The sequence below is a fragment of the Artemia franciscana genome, chromosome 4 (assembly GCF_032884065.1).
Source record: "Artemia franciscana chromosome 4, ASM3288406v1, whole genome shotgun sequence".
Classification (NCBI taxonomy): domain Eukaryota; kingdom Metazoa; phylum Arthropoda; class Branchiopoda; order Anostraca; family Artemiidae; genus Artemia; species Artemia franciscana.
Genome location: NC_088866.1, coordinates 154,882 through 168,710, shown reverse-complemented (window position 1 = coordinate 168,710; position 13,829 = coordinate 154,882). Strand labels below are relative to the sequence as shown.

Genomic DNA, 13,829 nt, shown 5'->3' with positions numbered 1-13,829 from the left:
AGACACACTACTGACACACCACATAGACACAGCAGAGACACCACACAGAAACCACACTGATACACTACACAGACACACTACACGGACGCACCGGACAGACAGACGGACACACACACACACACAAAACACACAGGCACAGATACAATCAGATACAATCAGACACACAGAGAGAGAGAGAGAGAGAGAGAGAGAGAGAGAGAGAGAGAGAGAGAGAGAGAGAGAGAGAGAGAGAGAGAGAGAGAGAGAGAGAGAGAGAGAGAGAGAGAGAGACATACGCATGTAGAGAGAGAGAGAGAGAGAGACATACACACACAAATAAAGACACAGACTCATGCACACGCCCGCACAAACACACACAAACACAGAGACTCACACACAGAGAGAGAGACACACCAAACAGACACAATACACACACACACACACACACACTGAGAGAGAGAGAGAGAGAGAGAGAGAGATAGAGAAAGAGAGAGAGAGATAGAGAAACCACACAGACACACACACACACGCACACACAAACACATACACATACATACATACACAAACAGACACATACACACACACGCATACACACACACACAAACAAACACACAGGTACATATATAATCAGACACACACACACACACACACACGCACACACACACACACAGGTACATATATAATCAGACACAAACAGATACATGCACATACACACGCTTACAGACACAGAAACACAAACAAACACAGACACACACAGGGACACACGCACATACAGAGAGAGAGACATACACACACAAATAAAGACACACACACACACGCACATACACGTACAAACATACGTAAACACACACAAACACATAGACACACACACACACACACACACACACACACACACACAGAGAGAGAGAGAGAGAGACAGACACACCACGCAGACACACTAACACATAGATGCGTACACACAAACACACACACATACACACACACGCACACTCGCGCACAAACACACATAAACACACACATACACAGAGATATACCACACAGAAACACCAAACAGACACACACACACCACACAGACACACACACACACACTCACAGACGCATTAACACACAGATACGTACACACAAAGACACACAAACACACAGACACACTCACACACACTCACACACACACACACACACACACACACACACACAGGGGAGAGAGAGAGAGAGAGAGAGAGAGAGAGACAGACAGACATATTTGACGGGTATCATTGTGTAATCGTTGGTGAACTTTTTGTTTTGAATCTCTTTTCTATGCAGCTGCTTCCGTGGTATTCTGCGGCTGACCATCGACAGTACCGAGTAAATTTGCTGAACTAAATAAATTTACATATAAAAACCATTTACAAATTTTTGTTTATGGGTCCAAAATGAATGATAATGTGTCTATAATATCTTCAGAGTTAGATGCCACAATCATGGACTTAGAGCACCTCATGGATCATAAACCTTTGATTGGTCATTTACAAAATATTACAGTCTATGCTGACTCTTTGTCAAGCCTATAGGTATTGTTAAATAAAAATAATCCAGTTTTACCTCAGTTCCCCAATAATTACCTTTCTAAAATTTATCATAGAATTCAATCTGGTTAAATTTTTCTAAATTTTCAGGCATTTTCATATCAGTTCCCTAATTCAAGTGGCTCAGTTCCCTCTAATGTAATATGGTGACACCTGCACAGTATACCCAGCAATGTAAACTGTCAGAGTTTTTAAACACCACAAAATCTCACTATCGGCTAAGTGTCTATCTGACTGTGCCTGTAGACAGAGCTCAGAACTTAATGTTTATCCTCTTATATTTCAACTCATATAATCAAAAGATTTAACGAAAGAAATCTAAGCAGATTCAAGATAAATAAGAAGAAACCAATTCAGTAGCTCTGGTCATCTCACGGAGTGAATCAAAAGGAAATGGGCTGAATAAATTCGGCAGAAAAGTCCTCGTTTGCTGAAACAGAAGAAGAAGAAGAAGTGAAATATAATATGTTTGACTGGTTCGTTTGGGTTCAGTATGCGACCCTGCACGCTTACTGAACCCAAACGAACCTAGCTTAAAATCAGTTAACATAATATAACCTAAGCAGAAAAATCAGTTGTGCTACCATCTATAAATATAGTGGAACAAATGGCAGCACTTGGAGTAGTCAAAAATAGCGCCATATACGGCTGTAAATGAATAGATGGCTGACCTCACGCAATTTATAAACTAGGGTAGTTGTTGTACTCAAAATTGCTTTTATTAATTTTTTCATGTTCATTCGGCAAGTAAGACACTTTGAAATTACCAATTAGCTGAGTTTGTACTCAAAAGTGCTTTCATTAACTTCTTTGGTACTCCGCAACTCAAAACGTATCAATTAGCCGAGTTTGTTGTACAAAAAGGGCTTTCGTTATATTTTGTTTCTTAGTCCGCAGCTAAACCATTCGGATTTTACCAACCAGCTGAGTTTTTTGTTCTCAAATCTGCTTCTATTAATTTTTTTGCCCAGTCGGTAACTACAACACTCGAAATTTATCAACTAGCTTAATTGGTTGTGCTCAAAGGTGCTTTTGTTAGATTTTTCGTACTCCACATGTAAGTAAAATACACAGAATTTATCAACGAGCTTAGATTGTTCTACTCAAGAGTGCTTGTATTAAATTTTTGGTACTAAGCATGCAACTAAAATACACGGACTTTATCAACTACCTGAGTTTGCTGTAGTCAAAAGTTCTTTTTTTTAATTCAGTCAGCAACTAAAACACTTGGAAATTACCGACTAGTCGAGTTTGCTGTACTCAAAAGTGTCTTCATTGAATTGTTAGGTACTAGGTATTAGAAAAATCCTCTTACTCTCAATGGTATTCAATGCCTAAAGAACCTACTCATCCCAATTAAGGGCTAACCGGTGTCCCCTTGGCAACAGCAACAGTTGGTACTCTTGGCTTGATTTCACTGCCTCTACCATCTTCAACTTTTGACATAGTAGAAATAGTCATATGTTTCTATTAGCAAAAAAATCTTTATTCACAATATTATTACTCTGAACTCTGTTAAAAGTACATGTAATGTACTTAATTAAGTATCATTTTAAGACATGAAAAAATATTCAAGTTAAAAAAAATTTTCGAGTTAAAAAAAATCCAAAAAAATATATGCAAAAGCTTTTGAAGTCCCCATAAAAATTCTAAGTTAAAGAACTAAGTCCAAAAAGTTCAAAAAATATGTTAGTCTCAAAAATATTAGTCTTAGTCTCAAAAATTTTATGTCCCAAAAAATCAAAGCCCCTCCCCAACAAAAATAGATGCTACCCCCTTAAAAATATAACCTCCTCCCCCTCCCCCTCTCATCTCTGAGGGTTTTGGAGCCCTGATATGTTCATTATGATACTGAGCCTATTTATTTCTCGTTTACAATCAGCAGAAATATTTTAATGGGAGATGGACTCTGTCTTACTCATAATACGTATTCTACTAATAATCATGTTAAGGCTCGGGTTCAAAAATAATCCACGGACTGAATTCAAAAGTTTGAGAATAATTTGTAGAAATGGATGTTTTGAAAACTAATGATTATATATGATACACAAACACATAAAATTCGGTAAAAGCTCTTTTTAGATTTCATATTGCTCTTTATCGTCCTCTGAAGGTCCAGATTCAAAATATTCCACGGATTGAATTCAATAGCTCAAGAATGGCTAGTAGGGAGGGGCGATTTTAAAACTATAGATGATATACATACAATTCGGTAACTGAAGGAGATTGTAAATGTTATTTGATAAACCAAAACTGTTTGAGAAACATTCCCCGTCCACTAAGCATAAATCAAAAATATGTATAGACCACGAACCTCTTGTATATTACAGTCCTTGTTAAAATTCCTTTTAGACATCCTGCTTGACCAAGCTTATTTATCAAACGATAATAACTAGCCCCAATCCCCATTCTTTATACCAAATATTTTGACATTCACGATGTTTTTCCAGGAATTTTCTTATCACCAGAAGCTGAGATAACTGGGGTGCTGGCCGCTTATTCTCATGGAATTATTTCACCGACAAAATAAACTGGGCATGCAATGTTTCCAGGAAATATTCTTATCACTGAAAGATGAGATAACGCTATGTGTGTCGTAGAAACGGTGGGAGTACTGGCCGCTTAAAGTGTAGGAGGGACCTCCACGGGTACTGGCCGCTTAATTTGCATAAGGGACCCTGGGGCACTGGCTGCTTGTATCTGTATAGGCATCTGGGGGTACTGGCCGCTTGTGTACGTTGAGTCCCTAGGGTACTGGTCGCTTATATGGTGGGGGTACTGGCCGCTTGTATGATGGGAGTACTTGTCGCCTGTATGGTAGATGTACTGGCCTTCTGTATGGTGGGAGTACTGGCCGCTTGTATGGTAGGGGTACTGGTCACTTTTCCCTGTTGACTGCATACTACTCTTATTTAGTATCAGACGAGTAGCGCTGTTTTTGTTAATCGTAATTATTGGTGAGTAGCTCGCTTTAAAAATTAGGTTTTGTTTTTGGCTTTAAAATGCTTGGTTTTATTTTTTATTTCTTCTGTTGGCTTACCGAGTTGTTTATTTTTATCAATTTTTTTCTGGGTCTTTTTGTTAATATTTCGGTTTAGTTACTAAATTTCCGTAGATTATTTTTGATAATTATTCATCGTGAGGGGCAAGCTTTAGGAGTTTTTCTCACTCCCAAGTGTGTATAATTATTCTTTTTTTTATATTATCTGTTCGCGTTCTATAAATACATCGGATTTCCTACTTCTTTACCTTTTTTTCTAGCTAGAAAAACTTTTCTTCCAATCTTTTTTTAGGTAGAAAATTGGTACGTCAAGTTGTGCTGCTGACTGATGACCGGAATTTGAGAGTCAAAGCTCTGGCTTCGGATCTTCCGGTGCGTGATGTCCACGGATTTTATAAATGGGCAATGGATCAGTAACGTTATATTACGTTAACAACATTGCGTTCGTTATATTCGCTACAATAGTTATATTAGCGTAAGTAATGAATAACATAGCACCCATCAATCATCAAATGATTTGATGAAAATCATTTGTAAAGTTATATTTACAACTCTAGTATCGTCTAGTATGCACTTCGTAAAATTAACTATGCCAGGGATGTACGACGGTGGTCTTCAGGATCCGGGTCCTTGAAGTTCAAAAATTTTCAGAAATTCTGAGCATTTTTTATTCAAATTGTCAAATAATATTTTTTTATTTTTTACTATCCCCCCCCCCAAAAAAAAAAAAAATTGATATTCCGGAATTAAATGGATCTAAATTTGGTGTAAGAAGATCTACCAGATACGGAAAGGGTAATTTTTCTTACTAAATGACCAAAACGCATACATCCTAATGTAATTCTTCACGTTAGGAGATTCCTATCCCTTTAAAATTACGCCTTTGCTTTTATAATTCTGTTTAACAGTAAATTAGTTAAATTTTGTCATAGCTAATAATTTCACACTTACATTAGTTTAGGGATGTGACCTGCTATGACCTGAATGATGCTTAATTGATAAGGCATAAGTGATGGCCATCAGGATGATTTGGTATTACAAATAGTGGTGTAAATCATAAAAATATCTGTAGTCAAGGGGTTTTCAAATTAAAACCAAAAAATTACAAGCGGTAGGGTATGCAAGACTCGGTCCTTTCTACCCTCCTGAACTGTAAAAATTTCGTTTAAATTTGTACTTTTTGGCTATGAAATTGTAAGTCGAAATATTTGTAATGGTTGACTCTCCTGCTCAGTAGAAAAACCCTTCAAAACAATGCTAGAGTTACAGTCCTGTCTTTATAATATGCATAAATTTGCTTGAATACTACTATCCTGTCTCTTCTCTGTTGTTCTTTACGATTATATTGTTTTGAAATCTGAAATTTAGGCCTAACCTCGGTGTTTTTGTATACTAATTTTTGGTGTTCTTGTCAACCTAGGTATTCTCGGTGCCCTAATTCACGCTGATTCAAGTATTGATTAAAAAGGCGACTTTGCACTTCATCACAACTTGTATCTCTTAATTAATTCGAGAGTTGAAATAATTTATTATTTTGTCATCATGAAAAGTAAGTAATAGTGGGTGGGACCTAATTTTATTATTACTTAACGAAGTTGAAACGTCTTATTTTATTTTTCATAATTTACATTATTATTTGATTATTCTTATTATCAACCCTTTGTTCTCGCCATTTATGCAAGACGATAGACTGCTTTACGTGGCGGTAAACCAAAAGGCAGTATAAGTGCACATATCGGTGCAATCGTGGGTGCACATGACTCACCCAATTAAGTAAAAATAACAAGATTGGATAAAAGAAATGTAAAGTAGACAGAGTATGAAATCGATCTAAGTAGGAAAAAAAACGTTTCAATATATATAGTGCCGTCGACTCTCGATAACTCGAACATAGATAAATCAAAATCTTCGATATCTCGAAACATTTTCAATCCCCTTTGAAAAACCTGTATAAGTCGAAGAAAAAACCATGTATAACTCGAAATAATTTTGCGATTATATTTTACCTCTGTAAGTCAAAGTGTCCCAAAAATTATCTGTACATTTTCGTTTAAATAGGTCGTCATTTAATTTTCACTTAATCTCCACAAATCAAATTTCACCTATGTATCTCAAAGTGTTTCCAAGGGACCTCTGTTTGTCGAAACCCCGGTAAGCAGGTTGCAACGTGTAAACGTGGGTGCACGTAACTCACCCATTAAGCAAAATACATTCAATCGATTGATGTTGTCTGTTGTCTATTTCTGTTTAGGTTTCAACATAATTTGGAGTTTGTTAATTTTTTCAAAATTCGTTATGCAGAAACGGGTGGAGTTTTAAGCTTTTTTAAATTTTTGCAGCCACAGTGTGTCTGAGCCCATCGTGATGTTGTAAAAAGGAAACCGGTATCTGGAACCCTATTTACAATCGTTTATTCATTTATTATTCGTATTTTCTCCTTTTTTCTTCCGTGTACCTACTTTTTCCATACTTTTTTTTAATGGTCGTAGTTTTAAGTGCCACATTGCCACTGATTCAAGAAACCTTTTGATCATGAAGCAGATGAAAACTCTTCGGGATGCAATGCGTCCTGGCTTTGTCCCTTTTCATAAAATGGCTGTTTTCCATGGTGTTCTAACGATTTTCTGAAGACCAGATGAAATTTTTGCGATTCAAACTGTGTGCCTGTTATACTACTACTACTTCCAGGGCATATCTATAGGGTAGTTTTAGGGGCACGGGTCCCTGTCCCCCGGTTGCAACCTGTACTAATTACAGGGTTGGAGGGGCGAAACATAACCCTCTAAACATTAATTCTGCATTAGCCAATGACTCCTTCGAACAATTCATTGCTATAAGGCCAGTTCAAGATTGTGTTTTGGAAAAGGGTTGGGTAGGAACGATGGCATCAAAATTCTATTTATCAAAATTATGATCTTTCGTAAATTAAAGACTATTAAACCTTTTAAGCCCTTTATTTACAATTTTTTGAGTCCCTTAAAATCTATTAGGTGTGCCAATTAGGACAGGCGGTTAAGGGACAATAGCCCACAATTCTGGAATTTTTTCCCCATTAATCATAAGAAAACGAACAAAAAACAGAAATCCTTAATTTTGAAAGTAATTTCTTTTATTTTCTTTTAAAAAAAAAATAGGAAATAGTCCTTGCCCCTTACCTATATTTTCCTGAAATGGTGCCACTGGTTGGCTATAAGCCATTAATACCACCACACCCTAGGCATGTCCATTAAAACAATGTTCTAAAATGACGATTTGCATTTATTTTAGTGTGTTCCATATTAATGATATTTTGTATATCCGTATAGTGCGTTTATTAATGTTATTTAGATCCGTGCTTTAGTACTTGTAATTTCTGTCAAATTCTGAAATGTGAATACATGTTCTCTAGTGGAAGGTAGTTATGCAGAATTTATCCAACCCCTCCCCCTTCAAATGGAAAAATAGTTATTACCTTGTTTAAAGGAGCAATTCTTCAGAAAATCTAAATCCTGTTTACGCGCATACCATCTGTCGTTTACAAATAATGCTATGACTATTGTTTGTTGAAGGAGATGTAGGCGTAGTCTCGGCATGAAGAAACATAAGTAATATTTGTTAGTATAAATTATGAAATTTTGGGATGAGATAAATTAAAAAGAATAGCCTAGTAATGTAATAGACTAAATAAATAGATTAATAGACTAAAGACTAAAAAAGTAGACTGAATGAATAAATTAAAAAGGGTAAAAATAAATTAAATTAAAATTCTTATCTCCTAATAGCACTTTATTTGGTCAGAGGAGGGGAGTAGTTCATCAGAAATATATTAATTAAAGGTGTTACTTTTTGTATATCAAAGGTGATAATAAACCTTGCCCCGCACCCCACTTATCCCTAAATGATTTGTGTATTTCAGAGCGTCTCATAGTGATTAAATTTGCTTTATCTGTGTTATGCGTATATAATTATCAATTAGATCTGTGCTGTATTTTTTGTAATTTCTGTCATTAAAAAAAAAAATAAACTAATCATGTTTTGAAAGTGAAGATCTGACGATGGTTTCGACTTTAGGTTTTTATTGTTTCTCTTAATGATTAAAAAATTATGGGTGATACCACTGTCCAAGAGAGAATTCTAAATTTAAGCTGATAATAAAGAGTCAGTAATTCAGAAAATTTGTAGCAGAAGGGGCCATCTTGCTAATAATTCTGTTCTAAGGAAGAAGAGGTGGACATATTTTTGACACATCCTCCATATACAAAAAAAAGCCTCCTTCCTTAGACAATTTTTCATTGGATAACGGATGGCCTAAGAAGACGAGGTCGTCTAAAGCATACTTATGACGGAGATATAGGGACGGCTGGGGCATCTCTAATATCCGAATCGACCCCCAGCAACACAGCTTTGGGACGAGCGGGGATTTTTCGATGACTTAGTATGTTCATACTGGCTCTGAAGAATCTAAAGTCTAAGTGTCTGATGTTTTTCTGTAAATTCAAAAGGCGATATGCTACGTATTATAGATTTCACAAGAGAGCTAAAAATCTGAAAAACGTGTTTCCAGTTTTGACTAATCTTAAAGTCCAGATCACATGCACAGTTAGTCAGACATCCATGTCTAGTCAGTCATAATCTTATCTACTTATCATGTAGAGGTCCCTCTTTTGTAAGCAGACTTGACTGGTCCAAAGTGATGATGACTAAAAAGTAACTTATCTAAGCACAGGTGTGAACAGGGCTTAAGTTAGGTCTAACATAGAAGTCGGCACGAAAAACCATCTTTCATACGTTCGTGCCACCAAACGCACGTGCCACCATCTGCACATACTTCACCATAAATCATACGTTAAAAAATATTCGTTTGCATTATCAACACATTTAGAAGCTCTCAAGGGCGCTGATTATGTGATTGACAGAGGGAGGCATTTGCCCCCTAGATTTTGTAAAGTGCCTTTCTTTGGTGTTTTCATTTTTAACAGAAGATCACAAAAAAATCAAAATTGCCCTTCCCCTAGAATTTTAAAAGTATTTTTATATCTTCGTTAAAAAGAAAGAGAAGAAAAATTCTGCCCCCTCTGCATTTTCGTGAATCGGGGCCCCTGCAAGCTCTACTAGGTTGTTTAGATTTATAGAAAGACATGAATTGCATAGTGTAGTAGTATTTTCTTCTTTTTTTTAATCTCTAACAAACTTTAAGAATAACCTAATAGAACTTGACTCCGTATTGCTATGCTGAATGAAAGGAAAGCAAATGTTTTGTCCACTTATTAATGCCTTCACAGTCACTGAAATAAAACTGCGAGAAAAGGGTAAGTCGTTATCAAAGTAAGGTCAAGTCACGCCAATACGAAATTTTCACCTTTTGTTATTCTCATCACTCAAGATTATTGACCATAAAATATTAACTCGTTGTATTGTAAGTGCTATCAATGAGGATGGCAGATAACCAACGTCATTGCACCAACAGCAAATTCTCCGTTAAAACATGTCCAGCAACTGCAATCTGACGTCGGGGTCACCAGAGGACGTCTTGAAGCGCATCTGCGTGTAATTCATCAACGCTTCAACGCTCAGTTTACTTGGAAACAGTCCACTGAAGATGAGGAATTTCTCACAAATGAGTCACCTTTGTCAAAAATTTGGAACTATAGACATTTAACCAGGGGCGTAATTTTGTCAAAATCTTTCTGGGAGGAGGGGGCGGGGCAAAGTAGGAGCTGATTTTCTCAAGTCAAGTGAAAACTAAAAAAATCAACCATATAATACTGTAAAAATTATGTCAGCAAGATCCGGGCTGCGTATGCCTCCCTGTCTTCAAACGTTTCGTATCTAACTAGAGTTCACCGTTCTCACTTATATAATAGCCTAACAGTTCCTCACTTACTTGCCCTTGCTCCTGTTTGGTCTTTCCTTAATTGTGGCAAAATAAAGCAAGTTCATATCCTTTACTTTAAATTTGCAAAGTATTTAATGGAACTTCTAACTTGGACAAGTAACTGTTTTCTGCAAAGAAAGTATTTGGTAAACCCGACTGGAGTTACTGATAAGCGTATTTGTGATTTCACTACCGAATGCCAAAAGTCTTCCCATCTTTGGTCATTTCTATTTGTCCCTTGTTTGTAGTTATCAAAGTGTGTTTTTATTTTTGTTGTCTCTTTTTTTTTTCTTGATTTTTACTCTGTCGTTTCTGGGCTTTCTGCCCAGTTTTTTTGTGATAGGTTATAAATAAAATGATGATGATGATGATGATAAAGGTAAAGATAAACTAAAGAGAACTGATCTGTTTCTAAAGATGCTTGAATTATACAGGCCTATCTTAGTTTTGACAAGATGTTTGAAGACACTGAATTTCAGTTGGGATGGGGGCAAGCTGGGGTGGAAGGGGTAGTAGCCCCCTACCCTATAGCAAATTACACCTCTTTATTTAACTACCTTTTTTAAGTGCGTGGAGATTAAGCAGATGTTCAAATATCGTATATAAATCTTTACATTCACGCTTAAAATTATGTTTGAAATTTCCACACTTCTAAGATTATGTCCAAAAAGCGTCTGTAAGCCTTTCTCGAAGGGAAGATCAGCGCGATAATGTAGTCAGTCACCCTTTGATCCAGCACATCCCCCTTTTGAAAACAGCTTAGCGAATGATTCTTGGCAGTTATTACAGATGTGTTAGATATGACTGTTAGGTGCGACATCGACGAAATGTGTCATAGTTATAACAAGTAGACTATTACATTCATTATTATTGAGCACTATCGAGTCTATATCGAACTTCTTTCGTTTTGATCCAGGTATTGTCCCCGATGGTGAATCACGAAGAATATGGAGGGGCCACAATATATTAACTTAGGGGGGATATTTTGGAAAGGGGGAAACAACTGTATGTTAAAATATAGGAAAATTTAGGACGCATCGGACAAATTTTGGGATTTGGGTAGGTGGCCCGAAGCCCCTTCTCTCTCAATAAATATATCTACATGGAGCTACAAAAGACATCAATTCTGTGGTTTGAACTATGTCGACGTTCCATGCCAAAAGGCCACAAGTTTTTCATTTAGAAACCCAGAACAGCTCATTTTTTTGTGCTTACAACTATACGACATTAAAATTTTAAACTCCTAATTACCCTAGTTTTGTTTTATTAACACTGTCTGAGTATGGTAAAAAGTCTCTGCAGCTAGTATACGGGTATTTACATATAGACTTGTAAGGTGGAATTCCAATACAACTTCGTCATGAGTTTTGCTAAGGGTGCTTCGTGAAAAGTGAAAATTGAACAAACTTATAGGATTGGCCGAAAGTTGTATATATTTAGTTAATCTTCTAAATTCTTCTCTCAGAGTTAAATTTTTCAAAACGCTATGGAATATTGAAGAAGAAAGAAAGAAACATGACTCTAATCCTTGCATGGAGGAGATCTACCCGTTTGATTTTTTAGGTGGAATTCAAAGGCAAATTCGTTATGATTTCCGACAAGAATAATTTGAAGCTTTTAATTAAGATTTATTTACAATTATCGCACCTCAGGTGGCCGCCTATAAGTCAGGTTGCAACGAAATATCATCCTCATATCCCTAATTGTTGCTTCTGATTTGATAATGTAAGAAAACCTGAATAAAGTAGAAAAAACTTGCGGAAATCCCTTACAGGCATTATCCTAGTATTAACCCGTCAACTTTAACCATTATTTAGAGGGTTGTGGGTCCTGCGGTAAGTCATATTTGATGCCTCTGAACCTTCGGAGAAATACAACTGCGTCGGTATTACTGCAGTAAAGACATGGCAATAGCTATTTGTTCCTAGAAAATATTAACCCTGGCAAGCCCCATTAACTGATGGCAGGCTAAGGACTTGTCCGTTGAAAGTATAATCGGCTGAATCTGAATTCACGCTTACCCTGGAATCTGAAAGCATACTGCTTAAGTGGAAGCCCATGTGCCGGGACTTGCAAGAGTGAAATTCAGGGGAAAGCTTAACAACATGAGCTTAATTGTAGCCTATGTCAGTGCTAGCCACGCGCCTTATGACATAAGAAACGAGTTGCTTCAAAGTTTTAGAATCCTTTAAAGGCTTTGTCGGAAAGAGGCCCGATCACAATTGGCGGTAATTTTAGAACACACAGAAGAAAAAAGCTGTCTTCGAATGATAGATTGGCTGGGCCATTTGCAATTTGAATCAAATGCCCAAGATAATCTGGTCTGGGGAAGTTCGACACAAACCCTAAACTAGGTGTAACAAACTCATTACACCATAATAGGTCATTTAACATCTTTGCGGGTGTCCTAGGAATGGAAGATAAAGATTCCATATTGGCTGCCTGCTTGTATTCATGGGTAAGATCCTTAGTGGTAAAACTGTATACAAACCGGAAGACCTCGCCTTCTTAAAGAATTCAAATCCAGCTATCAAACTGATTCCCACCTCTAGAATCAGGTGGTTCAGCTTTCGAAAAGGAAAAAAGTAGGCAGTAGCTGGGCTTGTAAGGAAGAAGCTCCGTCATTTTTAGGCTATAAGAAACCAAGTTAAAAGAAATTGATGTCATATAATGAGCCTCTATGCAATGTAAGCCACTGAAACAAAAATCATTGGTAGAAATTTGGGAGAATTCAAGTACTGTATAAGCTACAAAGAGAAGCAGTAGAAAGAGCATCTAAACCGGCAGAAAAGATTATTAAAGGTCAAGACATATACTTTATGACTGCAAAACGATGTTGAACGTGTTTTGCTACGCTTTCAAAATTCACGCACCTACTTAGCCTTTTGAACAACACTGGAAAATTATATGGCACCCAGTGAACCCAACCAACGATCTACACATGTAACCGCAGAAAGTGTCTGAACTTTTAGAATTGTGGCATAACGGGGATTATAAAGACAGATATGCTCACTTTGCTCAAGCATGTCCCTTGACAAACAAAAAAAAAGTTTTTTGAAGTTATCGTTAACCACTGGGGTCTTTGAAAAGCGCTTTGGTGATTAACGCAAAACCTAAATTGTCACGATCAAGATAGATCTGAAGCCATTGATTGGGTTTCAATGATATTTAAGATAGCTGGACTTGTCATTACTACGGATTGTCAAACCTTTGATCGAAAACAGAACCACGGCGCAAGTAAAAAACCCATTAGCTTCTAAGCACCAGAAAGAACCAATGGAGCTTGTTTCCTGCTTGTACGAGCAAGTGAGTACAGCATAGTTAAGAGAATAAGAGTTATACATCCCCTATTATCAGACACCCAAGTTTAGCTATTGTTATTGGAATGAGATATCGGGTGATAAGCAAGGCATAAAAGGCGAGTTCTCTA

At 36.8% G+C, this 13,829-nt stretch overlaps 1 protein-coding gene and 1 long non-coding RNA gene across 3 annotated transcripts in view; one reads left to right on the top strand and one right to left on the bottom strand.

Annotated features, from left to right (window-relative positions):
- LOC136025818 (telomerase-binding protein EST1A-like) overlaps nt 1-8,565 on the top strand; it is a 254,787-nt gene extending 246,222 nt beyond the window's left edge. For both annotated transcript variants that reach the window (XM_065701809.1, XM_065701808.1), the window contains exon 25: nt 4,838-8,565. In XM_065701809.1, the coding sequence (XP_065557881.1) occupies nt 4,838-4,962 (125 nt within the window). In that variant the 3' untranslated portion in view covers nt 4,963-8,565. The remainder of the gene's footprint in view (nt 1-4,837) is intronic.
- LOC136025819 (uncharacterized) lies at nt 1,805-11,129 on the bottom strand. Its single transcript, XR_010617152.1, has 2 exons — nt 10,409-11,129; nt 1,805-1,974 (listed from the first exon to the last, which is right to left on the bottom strand). It is a non-coding gene; the product is annotated as an uncharacterized LOC136025819 (long non-coding RNA).
- Between the last annotated feature and the right edge of the window lie 2,700 nt (nt 11,130-13,829).